The sequence below is a fragment of the Platichthys flesus genome, chromosome 19 (assembly GCF_949316205.1).
Source record: "Platichthys flesus chromosome 19, fPlaFle2.1, whole genome shotgun sequence".
Taxonomy (NCBI): domain Eukaryota; kingdom Metazoa; phylum Chordata; class Actinopteri; order Pleuronectiformes; family Pleuronectidae; genus Platichthys; species Platichthys flesus.
Window position 1 is genome coordinate 1,697,516 of NC_084963.1, and position 23,682 is coordinate 1,721,197.

The following is a 23,682-nucleotide window of genomic DNA, read 5'->3' on the forward strand; positions in this document are numbered from 1 at the left end:
GTGTCTGTGTGTGTGTGTGCGTGTGTGGGGTGGGGTGGGGGGGTATCGTTTCATGTGAATCAGTGGGGGAGATAGGGGCGAGAGAAGAGCGCTTTCAACAGCTGTTCCACGGTTTGCGTCATGCAGTGCGAGCTAGCGTCATGGCTGAGTGTTCGCACGCTATGCACACACACAGACACAAACACACACACACACAGACACACACACTCTGAGGCATGCTGCGGGGACCCCCCAGCCAAAGGCATGACCAAACACAGGCATTGTGTTCCCTTTGTTCCAGAGGAGGAGCGTCACCTGCTCTGATGACAGGCCGCTGCTCCTCACGCTTCACTCCTCGTCTGTTTCATGAAGGAGACGAGTCGCTCGCTCATTAGTCACCAGACGAGTCAGGAGGAGAGAGAGGAGACGAGCTCACTTTGTTCCACATGTTGGAACCATGTTGTATAGTGAGGGCAGGAAGGGGGAGGGGCTCACTGACAAACTTAAATACACTTATATTTTCCGTTTTCAAAATTAAACATAAAGTTTGTGACTTTGATCTTACTTTTCAACAAAAGCTTAAAATAATTGTGCATTTACAAAATAATTTCATATGTATAAAATATATCTTTTTAGATATTTGTATTAATATGTACCAAAAAGTTGTATAAAAAAAGTTTATAGATTTGAAAAGCTTAGTTTTTAAGTTATAAAATTAAAGTAGAATAATCAATAAAGTCTTATAATTAAGTCAAAACTCTTTGTTTTCTGGAGATCAACATTTATATTGTCTTTGAAGTTATGATTCAAAGACGAGTTCAGGAAGTGATTTGTTCTCTGTGATTCAGCCTCAGAGGAAACTGGTCTGTTTGTGTTACTGTGAAAAGCTGTGAGTAACGTGTGTGTGCGTGTTGTGTTGCAGGTGTACGCACCGTCTGCCAGCACGGCCGACTACAACAGGGACTCACCGGGCTACCCCTCCTCCAAACCTCCCAGCGCCGGCTTCCCGAGCCCCTTCTTCATGCCAGGTACTCACATGCACTCCACCATCTCACCAGCACGTACCCCCCCCCCCCCCCCACCCCCCCGTCTCACACGTGTCTGTGTTTCTGTCAGACGGTCACAGTGGAGATCACTGGAGCAGCAGCAGCGGCGGCATGGGCCAGCAAGGTTATCACGGCAGCATGCTGGGCGCGGGGAACTCCGCCCACGGCCCCTCCCAGAGCTCCTCCTACTGCGGGATCCACCCCCATGACAGACTGGTGAGCAGAGCTGTCAATCACACTGTCAATGACTTTATAAGATTAAGGATAAACACACTGCCAGGTCACAATATTTAAATTTTGACAATAAATGATAAGTAATTAGCTCAGAATAAAAATATTTTATTAACCTGAATTGACGAAACAACTGCACAAGGAAATGTAGATGTGGTTTTTCAGACCAGTGACGGGAAACCAGTCTGATAAAAACTCAGTTTAAAGCCCATGTAAGTGGATTTATGGTAATTGGTTATTAAAGGTTATTGAATTTAAACGTTGTGACCACAAACCTGGTGAAGTCATCACTTAGTAAGCAACAAACATCTGTTGAATCCACCAGTGGTCAGTGATCCAGTATAAACTAAGGTTTCCCTGTGTGTTTCCACTGGTCAGGCCTCGGCTGTGGTTTCTGTTCTGACTGCAGCTGTAAATCTGTCCCCGGTCGTTAGATGTTAAAACTAATACGAGTTCTGTGTAATCACTCAAAGATTCACGTGTATCCTCGCTGGCTTTTCATTTCCCCTCCCTTCTGACGCGAGGCTTCCTGTTTGTCGCCCCCTGTCTGCAGAGTTACCCCTCGCACTCGTCTGCAGACCTCAGCTCCAGCCTTCCTCCCATGTCCAGCTTCCATCGAGGGGGAGGGGGAGGGGGCGGGGGCGGGGGCAATCACTACAGCACCGCCTCCTGCACCGCCTCCACCAACGGGACAGAAAGCATCATGGGTAAGACCCCTGTGTGTGTGTTTGTGCTCCACTCGCTGCTGAGCTCTGAATCCTGATGGGTGGTGTTTTTCGCGGCGGAGAAGTCATCTGCTGTCAATCACCCGGGGGAGGAGCTAATCACGTTAGAGCTGATATCATTAATTAAGCGAAGGAGAAAAACATCTCTGTCAATTGAGACATTCCAAGTTTAATGATGTTCAGACAGACTGAACTGGAAGTTACCCGCCTCTCCTGTCATCTGATTGGACAGGACAGAACCACAGGGATCTCACATGATCACTGAAACGACCATGAGACGAAGACGCTGCAAGAAGCTTCAACCTGTTTCAAGTAGTGACGGAGCTGTTTGTCCCGTCAGCCCATAACTTTCTAACATCCTTAAAAGTTACTGGTTGGACAAAAGACATGCATGGTCTCCAGGGGATGAACTGTTACTGTCGTCCCCTCATGTCTGTTGAATTCACTTTCTAAAGGTTCAGATGCTCTAATGTTCAGAAAACACTGTCCGTCGCTGCAGCTCCTCTCTTCAGCCTCTGTCTCAAACACCTGGTTGGAGCTCCTGTCTCTTTAAGACTCTGACTGGTGACCCCCCCCCCCGCTGGGTTTTAGCTTTAATTCTGTTCATGAACGAGTGTTTGGACTCGGAGAGAAGATTCCACGTGTGATTGAGTCTAACTCATCTCCTGAAAGTTAACGTCAGCTCCACCATGTTTTAATCTTCTGTCACAAAAGCAGTTAAGATGAATGTTCCAGCTGGAATTAGACCCACATGATGGAAACCAGTTCAGCGTCAGAGGAGAGAGCAGCCAGTCAGGGAACTGAGAGAAACACTTGTCCTCCATTTTGGCTCAACCTTGACATCACTGACACAAACACACACACACAGACAGACACACAAACACACACAGCGTGCCATATGGACCCCTTGCTTCGAGTCCCGTAGAGCAAATAGAACAGCAATAAGAAACAGATTTAAAGTTTGTTTTCATGGGAAGACATCTCCAACATTCCACACAGAGATCACACACACACACACACACACACACACACACACACACACATGAGCCGGAGCATATGAGTGTAAACACAAGAAGAACCTAATAAAAAACATGACGCTGTTGTTTAAATATAAACATATGACAGACGTGTGTGCACACATGAACACTCAAACACAGACTCTGTGTGTTTACGGCCTCGATTCTGCACTAAACAAACCACAGAGAAGCATCTGTGGTCAGTGCTGCTGTCAGTTACACTGGACTCTAATGCTGATCCGAGTCCCTGAAGGGAAACACATGAGAAGGTCCAAAAACGGCAGAAAGACCAGTGAGAGAGGAGGAAGCTCCTGTCGTCCTCTGAAGGTCAAGGACACAACGGAGGGAATCGACCAAACGGGGACGTGAAGCCGATACAGAGACGAACACAGGACACGACAAAGTGCAGGACGTGTTGGGGAGACACTTTCTGAGTTTGTAAATAACTCTGTGTACAACGCAAAGTCCGGATGATTAAAAACAGATGATTAAAAGGCCCAAATTCACCTGTTTTCAACCTGGATTCACTCCTGATTGGTTGTGACTGAACACGTCCTGAGTGATGAACCAGCAACTCTCCTTCTCTACCAGGTTCCCAGTAGGTTCTGTGATCACACTGGGAAAACCTGGCACCTTCTAAAAACACAGCTCCAAGTTCAAAATGAGAAATAGACGTTAAAACAATAGGAAACGGTTAAAAAGCATCTTGAAGATCATTAGAGCACAAATATGAAAACTACAAAGTGATAGAGATAAGAAGAGTTGGTCTGCTGACCTCTGACCTCTGACCTCTGACCTTCCTCATCACAGATATATAAAACCAGTGTGTGAGGACGACAGTCACGTCTCAGTAGATTTAGTCTTAAAGTTTGATGTGATCATCAACTGAAGCTTTTATGAAATATACCTTTTAGCTGCCACGTGATTGGCTCATTCAGTGGCCGCAGGTGTACAGGTGCTCCTGAGGAAGGGGAGCGTGTAACCAGTATGTCATGTGGAGTAAGGACACAGGAAACAGGAAGTGCGGTGCAGAGGTATCTGGACATTTCAGAGAATATTAAAAAAATAGATTGATTTTCTCTGAAGAGACACAGACAGAAAAAAAACAGGAAAAAATCTGTTTCATCTCCTCAGTGCCCCCCCTCCGCTGCGACTGTAAGCTCTCATTTATGAAAAAGATTTTCTCCTGCATATGTTCTAAATTATGCATCAAGTCGGGATCTGAAGTTTGTGTGTGTGTGTGTGTGTGTGTGTGTGTGTGTGTAGCAGTAATCCCTTGGATGCTTTACTAGGCCAGTGGTGTGGCGTGAGTGAGACATGAGGCTTTAACCCCGAAACATATGCTGCTTCCTGCCTCTGCCTCTCTCTCTCTCTAACTGCTTAAAGAAGTCCAGTCCTGCCAATCGATGTAATGGGTTCATTTTCCATGAAAGGATCTGTTATGTGTGTTTGTTTGTGTGTGTGTGTGTGTGTGTGTGTGTGTGTGTGTGTGTCTAACTTGTGTGTGCGAGCGTAAACTTTCCATCTGGGATCTGCTATCAGGAGCGATGAGGGAGGGAGGATAGCACAGTGTCTCTCTCTGCGTTTGTGCGTGTGTGAGTGTGTATGTGCCTGTGTGTGTGTGTGTGTATGTGCGTGTGTGTGTGTGTGTGTGTGTGTGTGTGTGTGTGTGTGTGTGTGTGTGTGTGGGCGCTCATCTGGTCCTGTGAGGTCACTTCCTTCCTCTCTGGTCTCAGTGCTCTTCAAGTGTGTGAAACAGATTTAGTTATATTGAAGTATTGCACACAGACACACAGACACACACAGACACACTGAGGCTGTCATTCTCTTCAGATATGGATAGAATAGTTTCTAACAAACTGTTTCTGATTTCCGTCACGTCCCAGTGTGTGTCCTGCTGGTCAATGGACAAACACACATTTCCACTTCTACTGGTTTTATATAAATATTCTGAACTTTTGTGACTCGACACCGTGAACTTCTTCTCACAGCTTCCAAAACATATTTGTTATTTTTCATGTTACTCAATGTGTTTTATCTGAGTGTACAATTTATTTACAAGTATACATCTCTCTTTTTGTGTGTGTGTGTGTGTGTGTGTTTGTGTGTGTGTGTGTATGTGTGTCACAGCTAACCGAGCACAGAGCGGAGCAGCCAGCAGCTCTCAGACAGGAGATGCCTTAGGGAAAGCGCTCGCATCAGTAAGTACAACACACACTCATACAGACACACACACATTGATGCCTGTTTTGTCCTTGAACGATGACAAATTATTCTAGAATTATATTGAATATTTTGTAGAATCCAGTGAGAGGAAGTGGACGCACATCGTCCGTATTAATAATCACTGTTACAATGTGTTATCATGTTTCTCTAATTCTATGTGTCGGTTGTTTTCTAGATTTGCGTGTCACCGACTTCTCTTTTGTCTTTTTCCAGATTTATTCTCCGGACCACACGAACAACAGCTTCTCGTCCAACCCCTCCACCCCAGTGGGCTCCCCCCCCTCCCTCACAGGTGAGCACACACACGTGTAATAACCACACACAACAGCTCCAGCCACACAAAGCCACACAAAACCCACACTCACAGGAGCGAGAAGCAGAGCTGACTGAGGACCCGGCTGGAGACTCCACTGGTTCTGAGACTTTTAAAAACCACTCGAGACTCGACTCAAAGTTGTTTTTAAAGACACAAACTGGTTTCAATGACTCAAACTGGTTTCAATGACTCAAACTGGTCCTAAATGTTTACATTTCTCTTCAATTATCAGATTTTATGATTCAAGGAAACGTTTGTTCATCTTAAGTCAGTTGGTGTTTAAAGAAAAATAATAAAAACAGATCCTCCTCTTCCTCCTTTTCCTCCTTTTCCTCCTGTTCCTCCTCTTCCTCCTCCTCCTCCTCTACCTGTTACTCCTCCACTCAGTTTTTTTTATTTTAAACTCCTTAAAGTGAAAAATTGACTTTTCCTAATAATAGAATTGGTTTCTAATTCTCTTGCTAGTCACCGTTTGATATTTCTCCGCCACGCCTCATGAGCGATCGTTTTAATTACGAGCACCACTTCGACAAATTGTTCACAACCCCAGCGGCTCCGCGAACACCCCCCCCCCCCTCCTGCTACTCCTCCTCCCCCTCCTCCTCCTCCTCCTCCCCCCCTCATCGTTATGGCTGCCTGGGATATCGCCAGTGAAACCATAATTGGTGTTTATCATTGTGTCAGAGTTACTCCACTTTTTACAAATTAGAAATGAAGCCTATTAAAGCAAACTACATGCAAATTGATATCCAAGGCTAATTCTGCGAGGGTGTTTTACAATGTTGGACGTAGAATAATTTACCCCGCCGTTTAATACACATATTTGTATTTGCACATGAATGTTCCCAGGTGATTATTCATGAATTAGCATATGGAAATGAGCATGTAATATGGATAAAGGAGAGGGAGAGACAAAATGGGAAGACAATGAAAAAGAGAAACACAAGCTAATGAGATGAGATCAGAGAAACAAGGGGAGAGATCAGTGGAGAGGGTAGAGAGGAGAGAGGAGAGAGGGAGGGAGGGAGAGAGGAGAGAGGGAGGAAGAGAGGAGAGAGGGAGGAAGAGAGGAGAAGGGAGGGAGAGAGGAGAGAGGGAGGAAGAGAGGAGAAGGGAGGGAGAGAGGAGAGAGGGAGGAAGAGAGGAGAAGGGAGGGAGAGAGGAGAGAGGGAGGGAGAGAGGAGTGAGGGAGGAAGAGAGGAGAAGGGAGGGAGAGAGGAGAGAGGGAGGAAGAGAGGAGAGAGGGAGGAGAGAGGGAGGAAGAGAGGAGAGAGGGAGGAAGAGAGGAGAAGGGAGGGAGAGAGGAGAGAGGGAGGAAGAGAGGAGAGAGGGAGGGAGGGAGAGAGGAGAGAGGAAGGGAGGAGAGAGGGAGGAAGAGAGGGATGAGGATAGAAAGGAGTTCCTCAAGTAAAAAACGTACAATGTAAAAAAAATCACGGAAATAGCCGATGTGACGTAATTTAAGTTTCAATATATTTGTCGGAACCTGATCAGGTATCAACTCTAATTTAGGTAGATCACTAGATGCGTTGTTAGCATAATTGTTCGTGTTCTTGCTGTGTACTGTGCGTGTTCCTAGTGTATCCACTAGAGGGCACACCACAGAACTCAAGACTGTATAGAACTTCTATATTTGTATTCTATAAATAAAGAACTTGGCGCCAGTGAAAGTCAGGTGCTGCCCCTACACTGCCCCTACTGGTCCTGTGTGTATTGCATCTTGCGTGCTGTTAATTTCTACGTACACGACACACATGATGAGTTAAAATCAAATGTATCGTCATCCTTTGATTGACATGTCGTACAAATCAAAACAGGAAGAAATTTAGGCGACTTGCTTGTAGTTACATCAACGAGCCTCTAGAGCGACTTCTCATCTGATGCGCCTGGACCTTCACTGATTATCATAGGATTTTTCCATCAAAGCTTAAATGATGTTACGGTTTGATTCCTCGTCTGAAACCGGGACATTGTTGTGTTGCCTCTGTTCACCGGCGTCTCTCCGAGCCTCATATGAATGTGAATGTCTCCCCGTCCGTCCACCAGCTAATGAGACCTATTGCTTCAGATAAAGCCCTTCAGAGTGGCGTCGCGCACAAAGGCAGACACACAAAGCTTGTTTATTCAGCGGAGGGCTCATGCTAATCAACCACTTGTACCTTCTCAAAAACAAAGGCCCGATATTTGCATTTCTGCAATGAGATATGAGTCGGTTTGTTTTTCTCTTGTCTTCCTCGTCCCCGTGTCTTTTATGTCCGAGTGGATAAGATGAGACTCCTCGTCTGTTGAGGACACGTTTTGTTCGGAGCCGGACGTCGAGTGCTTTCTGTTTTCATTCCCGAAATATAAAGGAGCAGGTTCGGGCTCCAATCTGCCACAGGACGCTGGAGCGTTTCCCAGCATGCACTGGGAGGGACACAGGATGTTTATATGAACTAAAGTGTCCTCACATGATGATGTCTCCTTGTCTCCTCTCTCCTAGCTGCCAGTTCAGCTGTGTGGTCGAGGAACGGTGGACAGGGAGCGTCATCGCCAAACTACGAGGCTCCGCTACACTCTCTGGTACGCACACAACACACACAGACACACACATTGTGTTATGAATATAACATATGTAACATATAAGATTTGGTTGCGGTACTTTTACAACTTCTGTGTCCACTTGTCCTGCAGCAAAGTCGTATCGAGGACCGTCTGGAGCGTTTGGACGATGCCATCCACGTTCTGCGGAGCCACGCGGTCGGGCCGTCTACGGGTATGCCCAGTGGCCACGGTGAAATGCACAACCTCATCGGGGCGGCGCACACGCACAACGGGGCCATGGGCGCTCTGACCAGCGGGTACGGGTCGGGACTGCTGTCGGCCAACAGACACGCCCTCATGGTAGGAACAGACAGCATGTGTCACTTCTATTCAAAGTTAGTTGTCACCTCACGTCCTCAAAAACAGAATGTTCCACTTCCGCCAAGATGAAACAAGAGAGGAGAGCAGGAATCGAACCCGTGGAGTCAAACCTCAGTAATACTTTCCATATTTAAGTCTTTTGTCTTTTTTTGTCAACTTGAAACAATAAATATAATGAACCGAACAGATGTGTGACACAAGGAGAGAGAGAGAGGGAGGGAGAGAGAGAGAGAGGGAGAGAGAAAGAGAGAGAGAGAGAGAAAGAGAGAGCATAATGAAAACCAGTGTAAACACACTCAGATGCATGAAACTGTTCAGACTTTGTTTACGTGTGTTGTACGTTACTGTTCATATTTACATGTGCACACACACCAGATGTTCACACACACACACACAGTAACACAATGAATACTTTTGTCAGACACTACTATACGTTTTTATTTCCAGACTACACTTTAGTCTTTGTGTTGGAGTCGAGATATTTAAAGGCTTTGGTGAAATAAAAATATGTTTTATTAATGAGGTCAAAATCAGGAGCTGTAGAGTCTCGGGTCCTGAGGGAAGAAGCCTGGACACCTTGAGTCTTCAGCCTGAGAACCACTGGTTATGGTGGTTAGAAGATCTTTGGTCTGGAGCACTGGGACGTGAGCAGCTCTGTGATTAACTGCTGAGCTTTTATAAAAAGAATCTTAGAATCCATCCTACATGTAACAGCCAGGGATCGTTGCAGGGATTTGAGAGATAAGGGAGAATCTGGTGCTGGTTAAAGTGGGAGCAGACGCGTTCTGCACCAGTTACTGAGAAGTCAAGCTCAGGATACAACTGTGAATCATACTGGTGAAAAGGATTTAACACTTTCCACATAGATTTAAAAGATGGTGGAAAAATGATTAGTGTTTATTTGAATTCATGATCTAATTCTCAGTTTGTGGTGAAGAACTTGAAAACGACTTTTCTGCCTCATGTGAAGGTCGATCCAGACCCCCCCCCCCGGGTCGGCCTCACACACAAACTCAGGATTAACTTTTATGAAGTGAGTCGGAGGTTTAGCCCAAGAAAACATTTCACGTTTTCCTCTAGCTAATATTTTTACAAACTACTTTTCAGCTCAATCTTGAAATGATTCCAAATATGTTCCGACTCGTTTTCATGCGTCTGCAACAAGTGGAAAAACAGTGTTTACTTATGGACACACACACACACACACACACACACACACAGCGACACACACACAGTCTCAGAAAGTGCTCGTGGGGTTGTCCTCATTAGCAGAAGTGTGTGTGTGTGTGTGTGTGTGTGTGTGTATTATTGGCTGACAGAGAAACAGACTCATTACTTTAGGTCTGAAACACACCAGATCTATAACAGCACACACTCACACACAGACACACACACACACACACACCTCTGGACGTGTGCTTGTGCCTGTTCAACATCACGTTGTGGGGACCTGCTCCATCGAGCAGTGAAACTAACGAAGCTGCTGATTGACAAACTCTTTTTCACATTTCCTTTTTCGTTTTTTTTTTTAAATCTCTTTCCTCTTTTCTCTTTCATGTCGTTTCTTGTAGCTGCGACTTCACTCTCTCTCTCCTCTTCTCTCTCTCTTTCTCTCTACTATTCTCTCTCTCTCTCTCTCTCTCTCCTCTTCTCTCTCTCTTTCTCTCTACTATTCTCTCTCTCTCTCTCTCTCTCTCCTCTTCTCTCTCTCTTTCACTCACGTGTTCTTTTTATTATTGACACTTATTTTATTACATTTTTATGTTATTTTTTTTCCAACCTTTGTTTTTATCTTCTCATTAACACGCCCTCTCTCTCTCTCTCTCTCTCTCTCTCTTCCTCTTCCTCTCTTTAATACACACACACACACACACACACACACACACACACATACACAGCTGTATGTAGTTTGGCAGTGTTAGGCAGAGACGCCTGCAGGCTGAGGTCATAACTCTGGGAAAACAGGTGGTAGACTGATGTGGGAGAAAGAGAGGGGGGGTGGGGGGGGGGACGTATACACAGACAGGAATGCATCGTATACACACACACACATTAGAAGTCGTACAGAGACACACACACGTGTTCCCACATTGTCTTCGGTCGTTTAGCTTTTTACGTCCAAGTGACCACGATCAGCTTCTCTGTGGAAGCGGCTGTGAACTGTGTGAAGTTGATGTCTGGAGCTGGTCTGAGGTCTGGAGATCTCCCTCAAGGTTCTGAACCTGAGAACACAAACGTCTCAGTGCGTCCATGTGAGAAGACAGAAGGAAAACACCCTGTTTCTAAAGCCCCCACAAATCTGCAAAGTGATGGGACACCCCCGACCTTCACCCCCCCGTCAGTGGTAGAAACAGGTTTTCAGCAGAGATGGAATCTTCTCTCTCAGGTGAACACGTTGATTTCCTCTTGGTTTGAGCCGTGCAGATGCTGACGCTGCATCTTCTCCTGCAGCAGATCAGGGACACACGTTGAATCTTCTCAGCGTCGGCTCGTAGGTCTTGTGCACTTGTTTTTTCATCTTGGGAACAACGTGCAACAGCATTTTCTTCTTAGTGTTGTGCAATGCATTGCAGCATGAATCACCGGGGGGGAAAACAGGAAGGCCGACTCCTCATCTGGAGACGGGGAAGCAGTCAATCGTCTTTTTTTCTAGCAGTTAGAAGACGAAGACGTCAACGTGGAGAGACGAGGAGATTCCAGAGCTGTTGGTGATGAGGTTCCGACGTGTTGTTCCGGACTGCCCCCCCCCCACTTCACAGGAGAAACACTACCTCCAGAACATGGCTGAACCCAGATCTCTGGAGGTTTGTGAGCCTCAGTTTAATCCCCCGGCCGTCAGAGTGATTCATGGACATTAAACGGTCTGATCGCTGCAAACAGCAGAAGAGAGGCAGTGAACTAAATGTGCAGAAGAAGATCATCGTACACGAGTGTTCCCGACTCAGGTTTTAAACTGTGTTTCCAGTCGATGCATCTCGGCTCAGGGAGGATGTGACCCTGAACCAAGGGGAGGGGTCGGCTCAGATCCCTCTCTCTCCATTAAGCAGAGTCACATTAAGTGAAATGGATCATAATCTGCATCACTTTGCCGTAAAACACACTAATGCCTTTTAAAGCTCTGCAGCTCCTCTCTCTCCTCGGTGGATTCGCTGTAAGCTGATGGAAATCCACTGCTCCATTTACCTCCGGCCCAGAAACAACAGCTACAACAATGACAAACTGTGGGCAGCTTATTTCTTTATTGACTTTGTACAAAACGCAGGAGTCGCTCTTCACTCTGCTCATTGCACAGGGAATCAAAAAAAAGAAACACAACCCACCACTGGAAAATGTTGCTCCACTTTTCCTCTCGGAGATTCCAACACTGTGTGTGTGTGTGTGTGTGTGTGTGTGTGTGTGTCTGTGTGTGTGTGTGTGCATGTGTTGACGTTGCTACAGCAGGTGCTTTCTGTCAAGTGTTGAGTTTGCACAGAGCACAGACTGTACAGTTAGCAGACCATTCCAATGTGTGTGTCTGTGTGTGTGTGTCTGTGTGTGTGTGTGTGTTAAAGTCAGACCAACGTAGCTTCCAGTCTAAATATCCAATGTCCTGCAGTGTATCTCAGTTTTTTTTTTCTTTTGTCATAAATACAAAAATAATGTCCAGTTTTTAATCTTACATTTTGAATCACCAAACACATTTGAGTTTTTTTAATTGTTCACATTTATGGGTTCGAGGCCCCTTCAGGATGAACCTGGTGACATTGTGTGTAGCCGAACTGCATTGTGGGTCCATGGCGATACATTGCTCACAGCAGAAGACCTTTAATTTTCTTCTAGTCTAGTTCTAGTCTTCTAGTTGTATCGATAGCTAGCATGCTACGTTACGCCCCAGCTCCTCAGGGGATGCGCCCTTTATATTTGAATGACCCGTTGATCGTTGTTGTAGCGCCACCATCAGGACAGGATTTAAATTTACATATTGTGGCCGTAGCATCGTCCTGAATCTGCTCATGAAACTGAGTTGTGCAGTTTCTGAGATGAGAAGAAGTGGACGTCCTCCTTCATGATGCAGCTCCGCTTCTCCTCCTGCCCTGCATTCTTATTCTCACACAGGATTGTGTGTGTGTTTGTGTGTTTATTTTGTTCAGACTGCGACAATAATCAGAAACGACAAATGGAAATTGCAGAAATTCATCTAATGCAGGTTGAAATATTACAATTTACAGAGTTAGTGAATTGGCAGAGTTTATTTTCTTCTCTCAGTCAGACCCAGACTTGTCCCTACTGTTTACAACCACATGACAAGTGTGTGTGTGTGTGTGTGTGTAAGTGCACTGATTACACAGGAAGGAGAGAAGGTAGGGAATTTCTGGGTCAAGAGATGACACAAACACAAACACACACACACACACACACACATTCTAAATGAACTCACTGATCAACAACATTGCAGACAGTTACTCTCCTCCTCCTCCTCCTCCTCCTCCTCCTCCTCCTCATCCTCATAATCCTTTTCTATCAGGTTTATTTAAATGGAATTTATACAAATACAAAAAGAGCATCGCTAAAGTCCAACAACCTGAAATCCAATCAAGATGCTCAAATCACACTCATAGAGTTTTTCATTAAGATCCATGAAATCTGAGAAATTAGTTAAATGTCAACAAAAAAAACTTTTGTGGAAATCTGCTCAGTATCTTTTTGCAGAATCCTGGTAACAAGCAAATGGACAGAGATGAAAACAACCATAATCAAATTATTAAAATTATTTAAAATTTTGGGTTCTTAGAAATGAATTCTCTACCTAAAGCTGTTTATTAAAAATAATTCAGGTAAATAAGGTAAAAAATTATTGTTTCAAACTGAATTTTATTTTGATTTAAGGGCGATGCTGTGATATATTGATTGATTATCTGAACTTTAATTTATTCTCCAAACTAAAGTTAATGAAGAAAGGTCATGTGACACACTCGTCATGTGACACACCAATTTAAATCTCTTGATATTTATTTAAACAGCAAACTGCGACACGCACGTTCCACTTCCTGTTAGAGTCCGTCCAACACGTCACATGATCATCAAGTCACATGTTTACTTCCTGTCTGACACCGAGTTGACAGGATGTTAGAAACTCTCCTCGTTGGTGCATTCAAGGACACTCTGGCATTTTCAGACTTGGCTTCTGAACAGTAACGTTTGTAAGGCGAAGATGAAAAAAAAAAACTCACTGTGTTTGATTTGAACTCTCAAAACACAGATGTGTGAGCGTCCTTGAACGCAGCTCTGAGGAGAATCAGCACCAACCCAAACTAAAGAGCCTGAACTCAAGGTCCACTCACGGACTTTACGTGTTGACGGTTAAATCAAAGCTTTCCTCTGATGCCTCCGTGTTTTCATTGGCCATTGAGTTTAGCTGCCGTCCAATCGGCTGCGTGGAAGCTGCCGGGGAAGCGGACGTGGCAAATATCGGAGCTGCACCGGCAGCAGATCAGTTTCTGTGTGACTTATTTATATTTTCCTCCTCCGCCTGTCTCCCTGTCATCCCTCCTCATTGAACTAAATTAAGGAAGAGAGAAGGAAGGCTCGTTAAAAATATAAAAGCCCTCCATTAAAAATGTACGCCACGCTCCCCGGCTCCCTCTCTGCTGCCATTTTACATTTGGGAATCCAGGCGGTGATGAAAGGCAGAGAGCAGGAAGGAGAGGCACGGAGAAAGAGGAGAGGAGGAAGAATAGGAAAAAGAGGGCGAAGAGACGTGTGGACACAGACTGTGGACGCTCACACACACACACAGACACACACAGGCTGACAAACAGGTCGACATTTTGTGGTATGTTCATTTCATTCTTAAAACAACTTTATTCACACCGTCGCTGCAGCACATTTAAATAAAGTGACTTAAAGACGTACGTTGAGTTGCATTGTGGGTAATGAAGAACTCAATGGTCTAAACTTCCACGACTCTCTCTCATAAGCACGATGCTAAACTCAATAGAACTTTTGTAGGAATGTAATTGTGTCCGAATGGAGGCGTCGCTCGCTGCTGATTGGTCGAAGCGACTCCACAAACAGAACGCAGCTCACACCAGCGCAGTGTCAGGCTGAATAATGGATCGAAATGAAATGGCAATTCAGACTGATTATCACACCATTAAAGACCCATCACACACACACACACACACACACACACACACACACACACCGTGCTCAGAGCGTCACACACCACCATCGTGTTCACAGTCTCCAGGTCTGAACATCTATCGCCACTCATATCGAGAAAAGTGTCCCGCTGATAAAACACAGCTTAGGACGAGGAGGGAGAGAGATTCTGAACCACACACACACACACACACACACACACACACACACACACACTCACACAAACTGAGCCCATCTCGTGCCAAAACAGTGAGTCCCTGCTGGAAGCTGCTCGGTGCTCTGGGAATTAGAAATCCCACAATTAAACATATGGGCATTAAGATAATTGTCAGTTGTTGTGCTTCCGTGTGCGTGCGTGTGTGTGTGTGTGTGTGTGTGTGGCAGACAGATGGATAGGATTCAGCCAAGCACACACACAAACACACACAAACACACACACACACACACAGAGGCCTACACACCCTACAGCGTCCATTGAAAATTCACATATAAAACATGGACACACTCTTCAGTTAAAAAAAAACAGTAAATATACATGTCAGACACGGAGATACACACTGATAAACACACACACACACACACACCGGGAAGAGCAGCTTCTTAAAACATCTCAAAGAATGGTCTTTTTGTGTGTGTTTGTATGTGTGTATATGAGTGTATGTGTGATTGTTTGTGAGAGTTTGTGTGTTTGTTTGTGAGAGTTTGTGTGTTTGTTTGTTTGAGTGTGTGTGTGAGCGACAGATGGGGACCTTTACTGATCAGGAAGGTAGAGGACGCCCTCAACAGGCCAAAGATAAAACTACAGCGAGAAAGAACTCAGTTGTATTTGTAAAAAATTATTTTACAAAAATTTCATTCATACAATTTCAAATAAAATGAGATGCATGAAAAATAATTCAAATGTATTTTATTTATAGTAAAAAGAGGATCAATACGATAATTTATGACTTGATTTACAAACATTTTACACATTTTACTTTCAATGTAGAAAATAATAAAATGAAAAAACAGGTAAATCACAAGAAATTAAACGAGTTTTATAATAATATATGCAAAATATAAATACCCATATTATGTAATATGGATAATGATGTAGTTCCGGTCAATGTGAAACTTGATTCTTGACTTAAATTTATTTTAATTCAGTCCCACACACATTGACCTGCTGCAGTAAATATATCACTAAATCACTAAATGTACCTTAAATTCATCAATGCAGTATTTACAATATTTTTTAATGAAATGTCTGAAACCTAAAGTTTCAAGTTGAGGATTCTGAGGTGTTCTAGAATCAAATGATATATTTCAGAGTTGTTTTGAAAGGTTTCCGTGAGAAGCAGTAGACCTGATGTTTAACGATCAGTCGCAGAATCACAGCAGCTGTTTGTTAATCGTTATGAATTATGAATCTGTGTTTTCCAGGGGGGCTCTCACAGAGAAGACGGCGGGAGCGGTCTGCGCGGCGGACACTCGATGGCCGGGCCCGGGCCTCAGCTGCCGGCTCAGTCGGCCTCGTCGCCGGACCTGAACCAGCCCGACCCGTACCGCGGTGAGTCAGGACCTCACGTACACTAGATACAGTGGGAATCGAACCTCTGATGCTGTCAGGACCTCAACCGTCTGATGTTCAAACCAAACACACGCAGACAACAAGTCGTACGAGTCGTGTGTGTGTGTGTGTGTGTGTGTGTGTGTGTGTGTGTGTGAATGTGTGTGTGAGTGTGTGTGTGTGTGTAAGTGTGTGTGTGTGTGGGAGTGTGTGTGAATGTGTGTGTGAGTGTGTGTGAGAGTGTGTGTGTGTGGGGGGGAAAGGAAACACAGGTTAAGATGATGGAACTCGACTCAAGCGAGGATCAGAAAGTTAAGAAGCGTAGAGTCGGATCTCAGCTGGCGAGGGGGGGGGGTAAATGGATAAACTGTGTGTGTGTGTGTGTGTCTGTGTGTGTCTGTGTGTTAGACGGATGTGGAGCAGCTAAAGTGTATATGAGCGCGCTGCGGAGCAAATTAGCCCTGAGCCGTTTTTTTAAAGGCTGAAAATAAGTCTGCTGGCAGCAAAGTTCAGCCAGAAGCATCGAGCGCCAAGTGTGTAATGAGGTGAGAGAGAGAGGGAAACACACACACACACACACACACACACACACAGTGATCCAGAAGTTCTTATTCCTGCATCCATCCATAACACACACACACACACACACACATGTCGAGCTGTGGAGGCTGTAAATAAAGGATATTAAAATGTTTTTGGCGGAGCTGTGGTTTCCTGAGGTCTTTGATTTTTTTATACTTTATTAATGAACAGTAAAGTTCAGATTTGTTTTTTACATTTAAATCATTTTGTGTGTTGTTGGAGGAAGACGGATGATTTTCATAATAAATATAGATCATAAGTTATTCATGTGTTAATGAACGTGCCTCATTTAAAGTGAACATAAATCCTGAGGTGTGTGAGAACACATTGAGTTCTCGGATCCTCTGCTGATGGATGATCAGGTTGTTCTTTTAGTTTGTGTGTAGTTGTGTGTTTTCTGTCCCCTGCACACACACACACTCGTCCCCAGCGTCCTGCGTCCACTCGTCTCTCGTCCTCCTGGTTTCACTCAGAGACACAAAGTCACTTTTCACAAGTTCATTTAAACACAAGCAGCTATTTATGCACAAACACACAGTGATTGTACGGAGCCGGGCGCACACACACACACACCCACACACAAATACACACAAAACAAACACAGGCCGTCACTCAAAGCCGCACACAAAATGCACCCAGTCAGGCGAGGGCAGATCCAAAATGGCCGACAGTCGCCTGTGTGTGTGTGTGTTGACGGGGACATTGGCAGCGACCCAGGGACGGATCCTCACAGACGTGTGATAAAGACGTCTCTGTTCAGCCGAGTGAGACGGAGGCTCAGCCCCCCCCCCCCCCCCCCCCGGCCGCCATCTTGGAGGTGGACCTGAGGACCAGCGGCTCAGGAGACGTCACGTGTTCTGAAGCTGGAGCGTCCTCATGTTGTCCACCGGCCGGGATCCTCTCACTTCGTATGAATGAGCTGAATCAAGTGTGGTAGTTTCATCAGAGGATTCTATGTGGACGTAAACTTTATAAAGATGCATCCAAAGCGTCTTGATCGCCCCCTGGTGGCCGGCTGTAGTACAGCTCATAAACCCCGCCTCCTCGATGTTAGCAGATGGGACAAAAATCTACGTTGACTAAATGTTTGTCAAAGATGGCCTCTGTCGTTCTTATCACACTGATGTTTGTCCATGTGTCTGATGAACTCTCTCCTCCTCTCTCCTCCTCTCTCCTCTCTCCTCTCTCCTCTCTCCTCTCTCCTCTCTCCTTTCTCCTTTCTCCTTTCTCCTCTCTCCTCTCCTCTCTCCTTCTCTCTCCTCTCTCCTCTCTCCTCTCTCCTCCTCTCTCCTCTCTCCTCTCTCCTCTCTCCTCCTCTCTCCTCTCTCCTCCTCTCCTCTCTCCTCTCTCCTCCTCTCTCCTCTCTCCTCTCTCCTCCTCTCCTCTCTCCTCTCTCCTCTCTCCTCTCTCCTCTCTCCTCCTCTCTCCTCTCCTCTCTCCTCTCTCCTCCTCTCTCCTCTCTCCTCTCTCCTCCTCTCTCCTCTCTCCTCTCTCCTCTCTCCTCCTGCAGCTCTGTCCGGAGGTCTTCAGGGCCAGAGCACCTCCTCCGTCAGCTCAGAGATCAAGTCTGAGGACGAGGGGGACGAGAACCTCCTGCAGGACTCCAAGCCTCTGGATCCCAAGAGGGAGGACGCCGACTCCAAGGAGCTGAAAGCTAATGACAGGTCAAGACCTAGGTAACGCAGCCCACCACAGACGCTCGCTTGGATCAAACCCCTCAGCTGGGCTGGGACGCATCGTCCCCAAGCACCGGCGGGTCCAGAGAACTTCCTTGTTGCTCATCATCGATAATGATAACCTCTCCAGGTTCACGTGTCTTATTGATTCTTAGTCACAAGGCAGAAATTTACATGAGATAGAACCAGGATTGAGTTATTCTCTATGAAAACTCAATCTGCTTTGACGTCATTCAGTTATTTCAGTCCTGATGTAAGACAAAGTGAAAATAAGCCGTATTTCTGGAGAGAGAGGACACAAGGAAGGACTCTGACTCGCTGGTGCTTCGGGAACCAGCCTCTGGACTTTGATGAAGTGACCAAGTGTGATGAGAAGCAGCTAAAAGCATCAGTTAACCAGAGACCACCTGACGATGAGCGGTCCGTGTCCCCCAGGCGTCTCTCCAGGAGACCCCTGGGGGACGTGGAGCTCCAGGTTGATCCCGTCTGTCTCTCCAGGGTCTTGAACCTGGTTTTAACTGTTTCTCACACAGCAGAGTAGAGCCAACACACAACATTCTCAAAGAAGTGACGCCTCGATTTCAGGGCCGGGAAAAAAAAACACACACAAATCAAAAGATAACTATCTTTAAATTTGAAAACAATCCGACGTGTGGTTTCCTGTCCTGAGATCAGCTGAGCAGCCTTCATCCCTCCAGCCTGAACAAAGTGTTCATCAGGTTCAACTTCCCCCAGAGGACGACTTCAGAAACATTTGGATCCCAAACCCAGAGAGTTCATGATGGTGGCTCATGATGAAGATGATGATGATGATGATGATGTTTGGGAATCATGTGCTGATGAAAACTTGTTGGCGATTAACCCCTAACCCATTTTCTAACATTTTCTATTATTTCCTGGTTGCTATCGCCCCCTACAGTCAAATTTATGTTTACATCTCTTTGGCAACTATAATGAACCAAACTTCTTTAATCTTGCTTTGCTCAGAGAAACTAAAATATTATATTTAAATTTACACTTTCTTCATGTTAACTGAAAACAGGAAACACAACAGATTAGTCTTTGAATTACCCAGAATGCAATGCCCCTGGATGAACAATCAGGTTAGACGCAGAATCTGCTGCAGGTTTTCATCAACATCAGATTCTCCACCGAAATTTAAACATGAGCTTCATCCTGAAACCCCTCCTCCTCTCCTCTCCTCTCCTCTCCACCTCTTCCTCTTCCTCTCCTCCTCCTCCTCTCCTCTCCTCTCCTCTCCTCTCCTCTCCTCTCCTCTCCTCTCCTCTCCTCTCCTCTCCTCCTCCTCCTCTCCTCTACCCTGTGTCTCTCCTCTTTCTCCTCCTCTTTGTTGATCACTGTAGCAACAACGAGGACGAGGACCTGTCTCCGGAGCAGAAGATGGAGAGAGAGAGGGAGCGGAGGATGGCGAACAACGCACGGGAACGCCTGCGTGTCCGTGACATCAACGAAGCGTTCAAGGAGCTGGGAAAGATGGTGCAGCTGCACCTGAAGAGCGACAAACCTCAGACCAAGTTACTGATCCTGCACCAGGCCGTGGCCGTCATCCTCAGCCTGGAGCAGCAAGTCCGAGGTCAGGTTCACCGAGACACACGTGACCTTTGACCCCAATGCAACAGAGATACTTAACCTTTTGGCAGGTTTTTAGGTAGAAATAGTGACCTTTACAAAAAAAGACCAAAGAGTTTGTCTAAAATTCCATTATCTGAACTTAAGGTCTCAAAAAGTCCTAAATACATTAAAATACAAGGCACTAGTTTCATATTAATACTGTCTTCTTTAAGTTAAAGTCGCTCTTATTTAAATGAATTTAAAAGTGCTTTAAAAAAATGTTTTTGGTTTTACGAGAATTGTGATTTTGTTTTTGTATTTGAAGAAACAGAACTCAGAAATGTACCTGAGTAAAAGTAAAATTCATCATTAACTTTCTTACTTGAATATCAATAAGTAAGAACTTCTTTTACTCTAACTTTTCTCACTTCTGCTGTTTTAATGAAGTAAAATGATTTCACTTGACTTTGGATCAGAGGTCCTGCGCTCACTTAAAGCCCGTGCAGTACTGCAGAGAACCCAGTAGAGGGCAGTAGTGGCAGCTGTCGACCGCTCAGTCTCTTCAGTTCAAGATGGAACCTGAAACAGAAAGCTTCTCTGAGGAGAAAGAGAACTAACGCTCTGTTTGCTCCTGCAGAGAGGAACCTGAACCCCAAGGCCGCGTGTCTGAAGCGCCGCGAGGAGGAGAAGGTGACCGTGTCGTCGGATGGGACGCCCCTGTCGCTGGCCGCCGCGCACCACGCCGCCGCCTCCGTCATGGGCGATGGGTCGAACCCCATGGGACAAATGTAAAAGGCCAAACCCCCCCCCCCACTTATACACTAATCTGCTGTTGTACCTTTATCTGTTTTAATTCAGAAACAAGCTCAGAAACTTTACTCATTTTAAAAACCAACTGTCCAATGAAATGAAATTGGACACTACCCCCCCCCCCCCCCCAGGTTTAAGTTGAATTGAGATTTCTCCTGATTCCAAAATACAAAAATTACATGAACAAGATGTTGACAGATTCTCATTTAGATAAAAACAATTCAGATTATTTGAATCAATTCATGAGAAACCTCGTTCGGTCCCTGACAGTTGAATTCTGTCGGAGCTGATCATGTGATCTGGTTCAGGTGCATTTTAACAACAGTTTGGCCGTAAGTGTGATTTTAATGTGTGAACGTGTTTGTTGTTGTCTCTCAACACTCGACCTGTGTTTCCGTTTTATTATGTGAAGTTCAGCTTCTTCTAATGGTTTGGGTTTGTGCAGGTTTCATATTTCATATTTAAATTGAAACGGACGACATGTACTAAAATATTAAAACATAGTTTGATTACTTTATTGTGGATTCCTTTAAGGAGATCTACTTGTGTACATCTCCTTAAGGAACATGCACGTTGTTTTATAAGAGGAAACAAATTCCAAATTATCATTTAATATTAAGTGTTTCATCTCTAACAAGCAGCTTATTGATCTCAGCCCATTTCTATGAAAAACTGACTTCTGTAAACATTTAGAAAACTCTTTTTATTCCAGTATGTCACTCACAGATAATTAGAGAATTTGGAAATTTGTGCATTCAGCAAACTCCAACATGAAAATGAAAATATAATGAAAATATGAGACACAGATTTGTCTTCAGTCTCAAAGTTTCAGACTTAGTTCACCAGGTGTTGATTTTTATATCATCCTGTTTCTGCTGAGCAACATTTATGTCACAGATTTATCATCTTGAAGCTCATTCCTGCTCCCCAGAGGATTAACTTCCAGGAAGATTTTTACTTATGATTGGACAAACGTTTTTGCCCTTTTATTGTTGTGGGGTGTAATACGAACTGCCACCACTAGGGGCTTTAAAGTAAACGAGTAAACAAATGTTTTCCGTGTGTTCTTGTTCACTCTTCTCTTTCCTCCTCTCCCTCCAGGTCGAAGGTGCCGGAGTTCATCAAGATGATGAGTGACCACTTCCTCTGACGCTGTTTCCCTAACGACCAGCAACCAATCAAACCCGTTGTCGCTTCAGCCCGACCAATCAGATCAGCCTCTTTCTCTCCTCTCGTCTGTCGTCTCCGATCCTCCTCCTCGCCTCTGTCTCCCTCTTCTGTCGAGAACACGAACTGCAGAGTCACACTAGTCGCTTTCGCCACTTCGCCGCTGAAGTGAACCGGACGCTTCTCCTGGAGACGGTGGAACGCGATGCAGCAGAGGATTGTGGGAACTTTTCACAACAAAGTGACAGCAACGGACAAAAGTCTTTGGAATCACATCATCCAAGAAATTCTTCTTGTACTCCTTGTTTTATCAGCATTCCCACTTTTAAAGAATAAAAGGGTTCTATATATATAAAAATATATATAGTATATATACGAGAAAAGGATAAAAAAAATGATGAAAACCTTGATTTTAAAAAGTGCACCGGGACGCAGGCAGCGAGGAGACGAAGGTCGTTCAGAGCGGAAAACAAAACATATCACAAAGTGTTTCAAGAGATTTCTGTTTTTGTTTTTTTTAAAGCAACACCGTGTTGTTGAACGCAGCCTCGCCGCGTCTCTCTGATTGGTCTGAGGTTTGTTGCTCTTCGGGTGCAGCTGCACCAGCTTTCCCAGCTCCACGAACGCTACGTCGTAACGTACGCAACGAACGCCCCCCTGTGGACGAACTGTGCCTGATGGTAACCAGTCACACACACACACACACACACACACACACACACACAGAAGCAAAGATGATGAACAAATAAACAGAACAGGACATTTCCAGGACGTCGGCCGAACACTCACACATCAGCTCCAAAAACCACGATTCAAGTACAACGAGAGAGATTTGGAATCTGTTCGTGATCTTAGAGTTTGTAGAAGACGCTTAAGTTCACAAATGCTTCTTGACTATCATAGATACTCGGACAAACGTGGGGCTCAACTGTAACAAGGGGCCACTCCCCCTCCCCCCCTCCCCCCTCGACTGCATTCCCTCCCTCCACGTTCAAACTGTAACATTAAAAATGATTATCAACCTTTCTCCTTTATTTCATCAGCGTTTCCTGCTGAGACACATCGATCTACGTCAACACACAGACACAAAACCCCTCGACAGTTGTTCCCTGTGTATCTGCCCAGTACGGAGAGAATCAATCATTGAACCAATTGAATCAATCAACCAGTGAGCGACTCCACCGGCTTTGGGGAGTTTATAGTTTCTGAAGGTAGAGGAATAAAGACGGGGAGCAGGAATCATGCAAAAACGTTAAAGTGTACTTCTACAGAAAGCTCCAGGAAACATCTGAGAAGCATCATCTGTCGGCAGGAGACTGGTGCTCAGAGGGAGATGGGAGGATGAAGGACGACAGGTAGATGGAGGAGAGGGAGGAGGGCTGGACTGAGCACTGACGTCAATTCTATTCCACTTTAAGCACATTCCCTGAATTGCAATCTACTTGAATCAAACGCTGCCGATGCCCTGAAGGCCTAAACTGCAGGGGGGGGGGGGGGGGGAGGGCAGCAGGATTGACCAGAAGAGAGAGAGAGTGAGAATAGATCAAGCAAAGGAACAATCATTGGGGTTTTTTAATCTCGGGGCCAAAGTCGTCAAATCATTCCTGTAACAGGTTCATGAGATCTCCTCTCGGTCCTGAACCTCAAGTCCAGCTTCTAGTCCAGACGTCTCCTCTGCCTCATTGGCCTGATCGCATTTAGCTGCTTCAGGATCAGTTCTGATCCCTTTTCCATCGTCAATC

At 45.2% G+C, this 23,682-nt stretch overlaps 1 protein-coding gene across 6 annotated transcripts in view; it reads left to right on the forward strand.

The window, feature by feature from the left end:
• The window catches only part of LOC133975278 (transcription factor 4-like), a 146,508-nt gene extending 122,826 nt beyond the window's left edge, over nucleotides 1-23,682 (forward strand). For 3 of the 6 annotated variants that reach the window (XM_062413188.1, XM_062413187.1, XM_062413191.1), the window contains 12 exons: nucleotides 902-1,007; nucleotides 1,096-1,241; nucleotides 1,810-1,963; nucleotides 5,128-5,198; nucleotides 5,437-5,515; nucleotides 8,022-8,101; nucleotides 8,213-8,422; nucleotides 16,007-16,133; nucleotides 18,226-18,391; nucleotides 19,756-19,985; nucleotides 20,601-20,751; nucleotides 21,875-23,682. In XM_062413188.1, the coding sequence (XP_062269172.1) occupies nucleotides 902-1,007; nucleotides 1,096-1,241; nucleotides 1,810-1,963; nucleotides 5,128-5,198; nucleotides 5,437-5,515; nucleotides 8,022-8,101; nucleotides 8,213-8,422; nucleotides 16,007-16,133; nucleotides 18,226-18,391; nucleotides 19,756-19,985; nucleotides 20,601-20,751; nucleotides 21,875-21,923 (1,569 nt within the window). In that variant the 3' untranslated portion in view covers nucleotides 21,924-23,682. Of the gene's footprint in view, nucleotides 1-901; nucleotides 1,008-1,095; nucleotides 1,242-1,809; nucleotides 1,964-5,127; nucleotides 5,199-5,436; nucleotides 5,516-8,021; nucleotides 8,102-8,212; nucleotides 8,423-16,006; nucleotides 16,134-18,225; nucleotides 18,392-19,755; nucleotides 19,986-20,600; nucleotides 20,756-21,874 lie in introns of those variants that run through there. The other 3 variants (XM_062413189.1, XM_062413192.1, XM_062413190.1) reach the window with 2 other exon arrangements.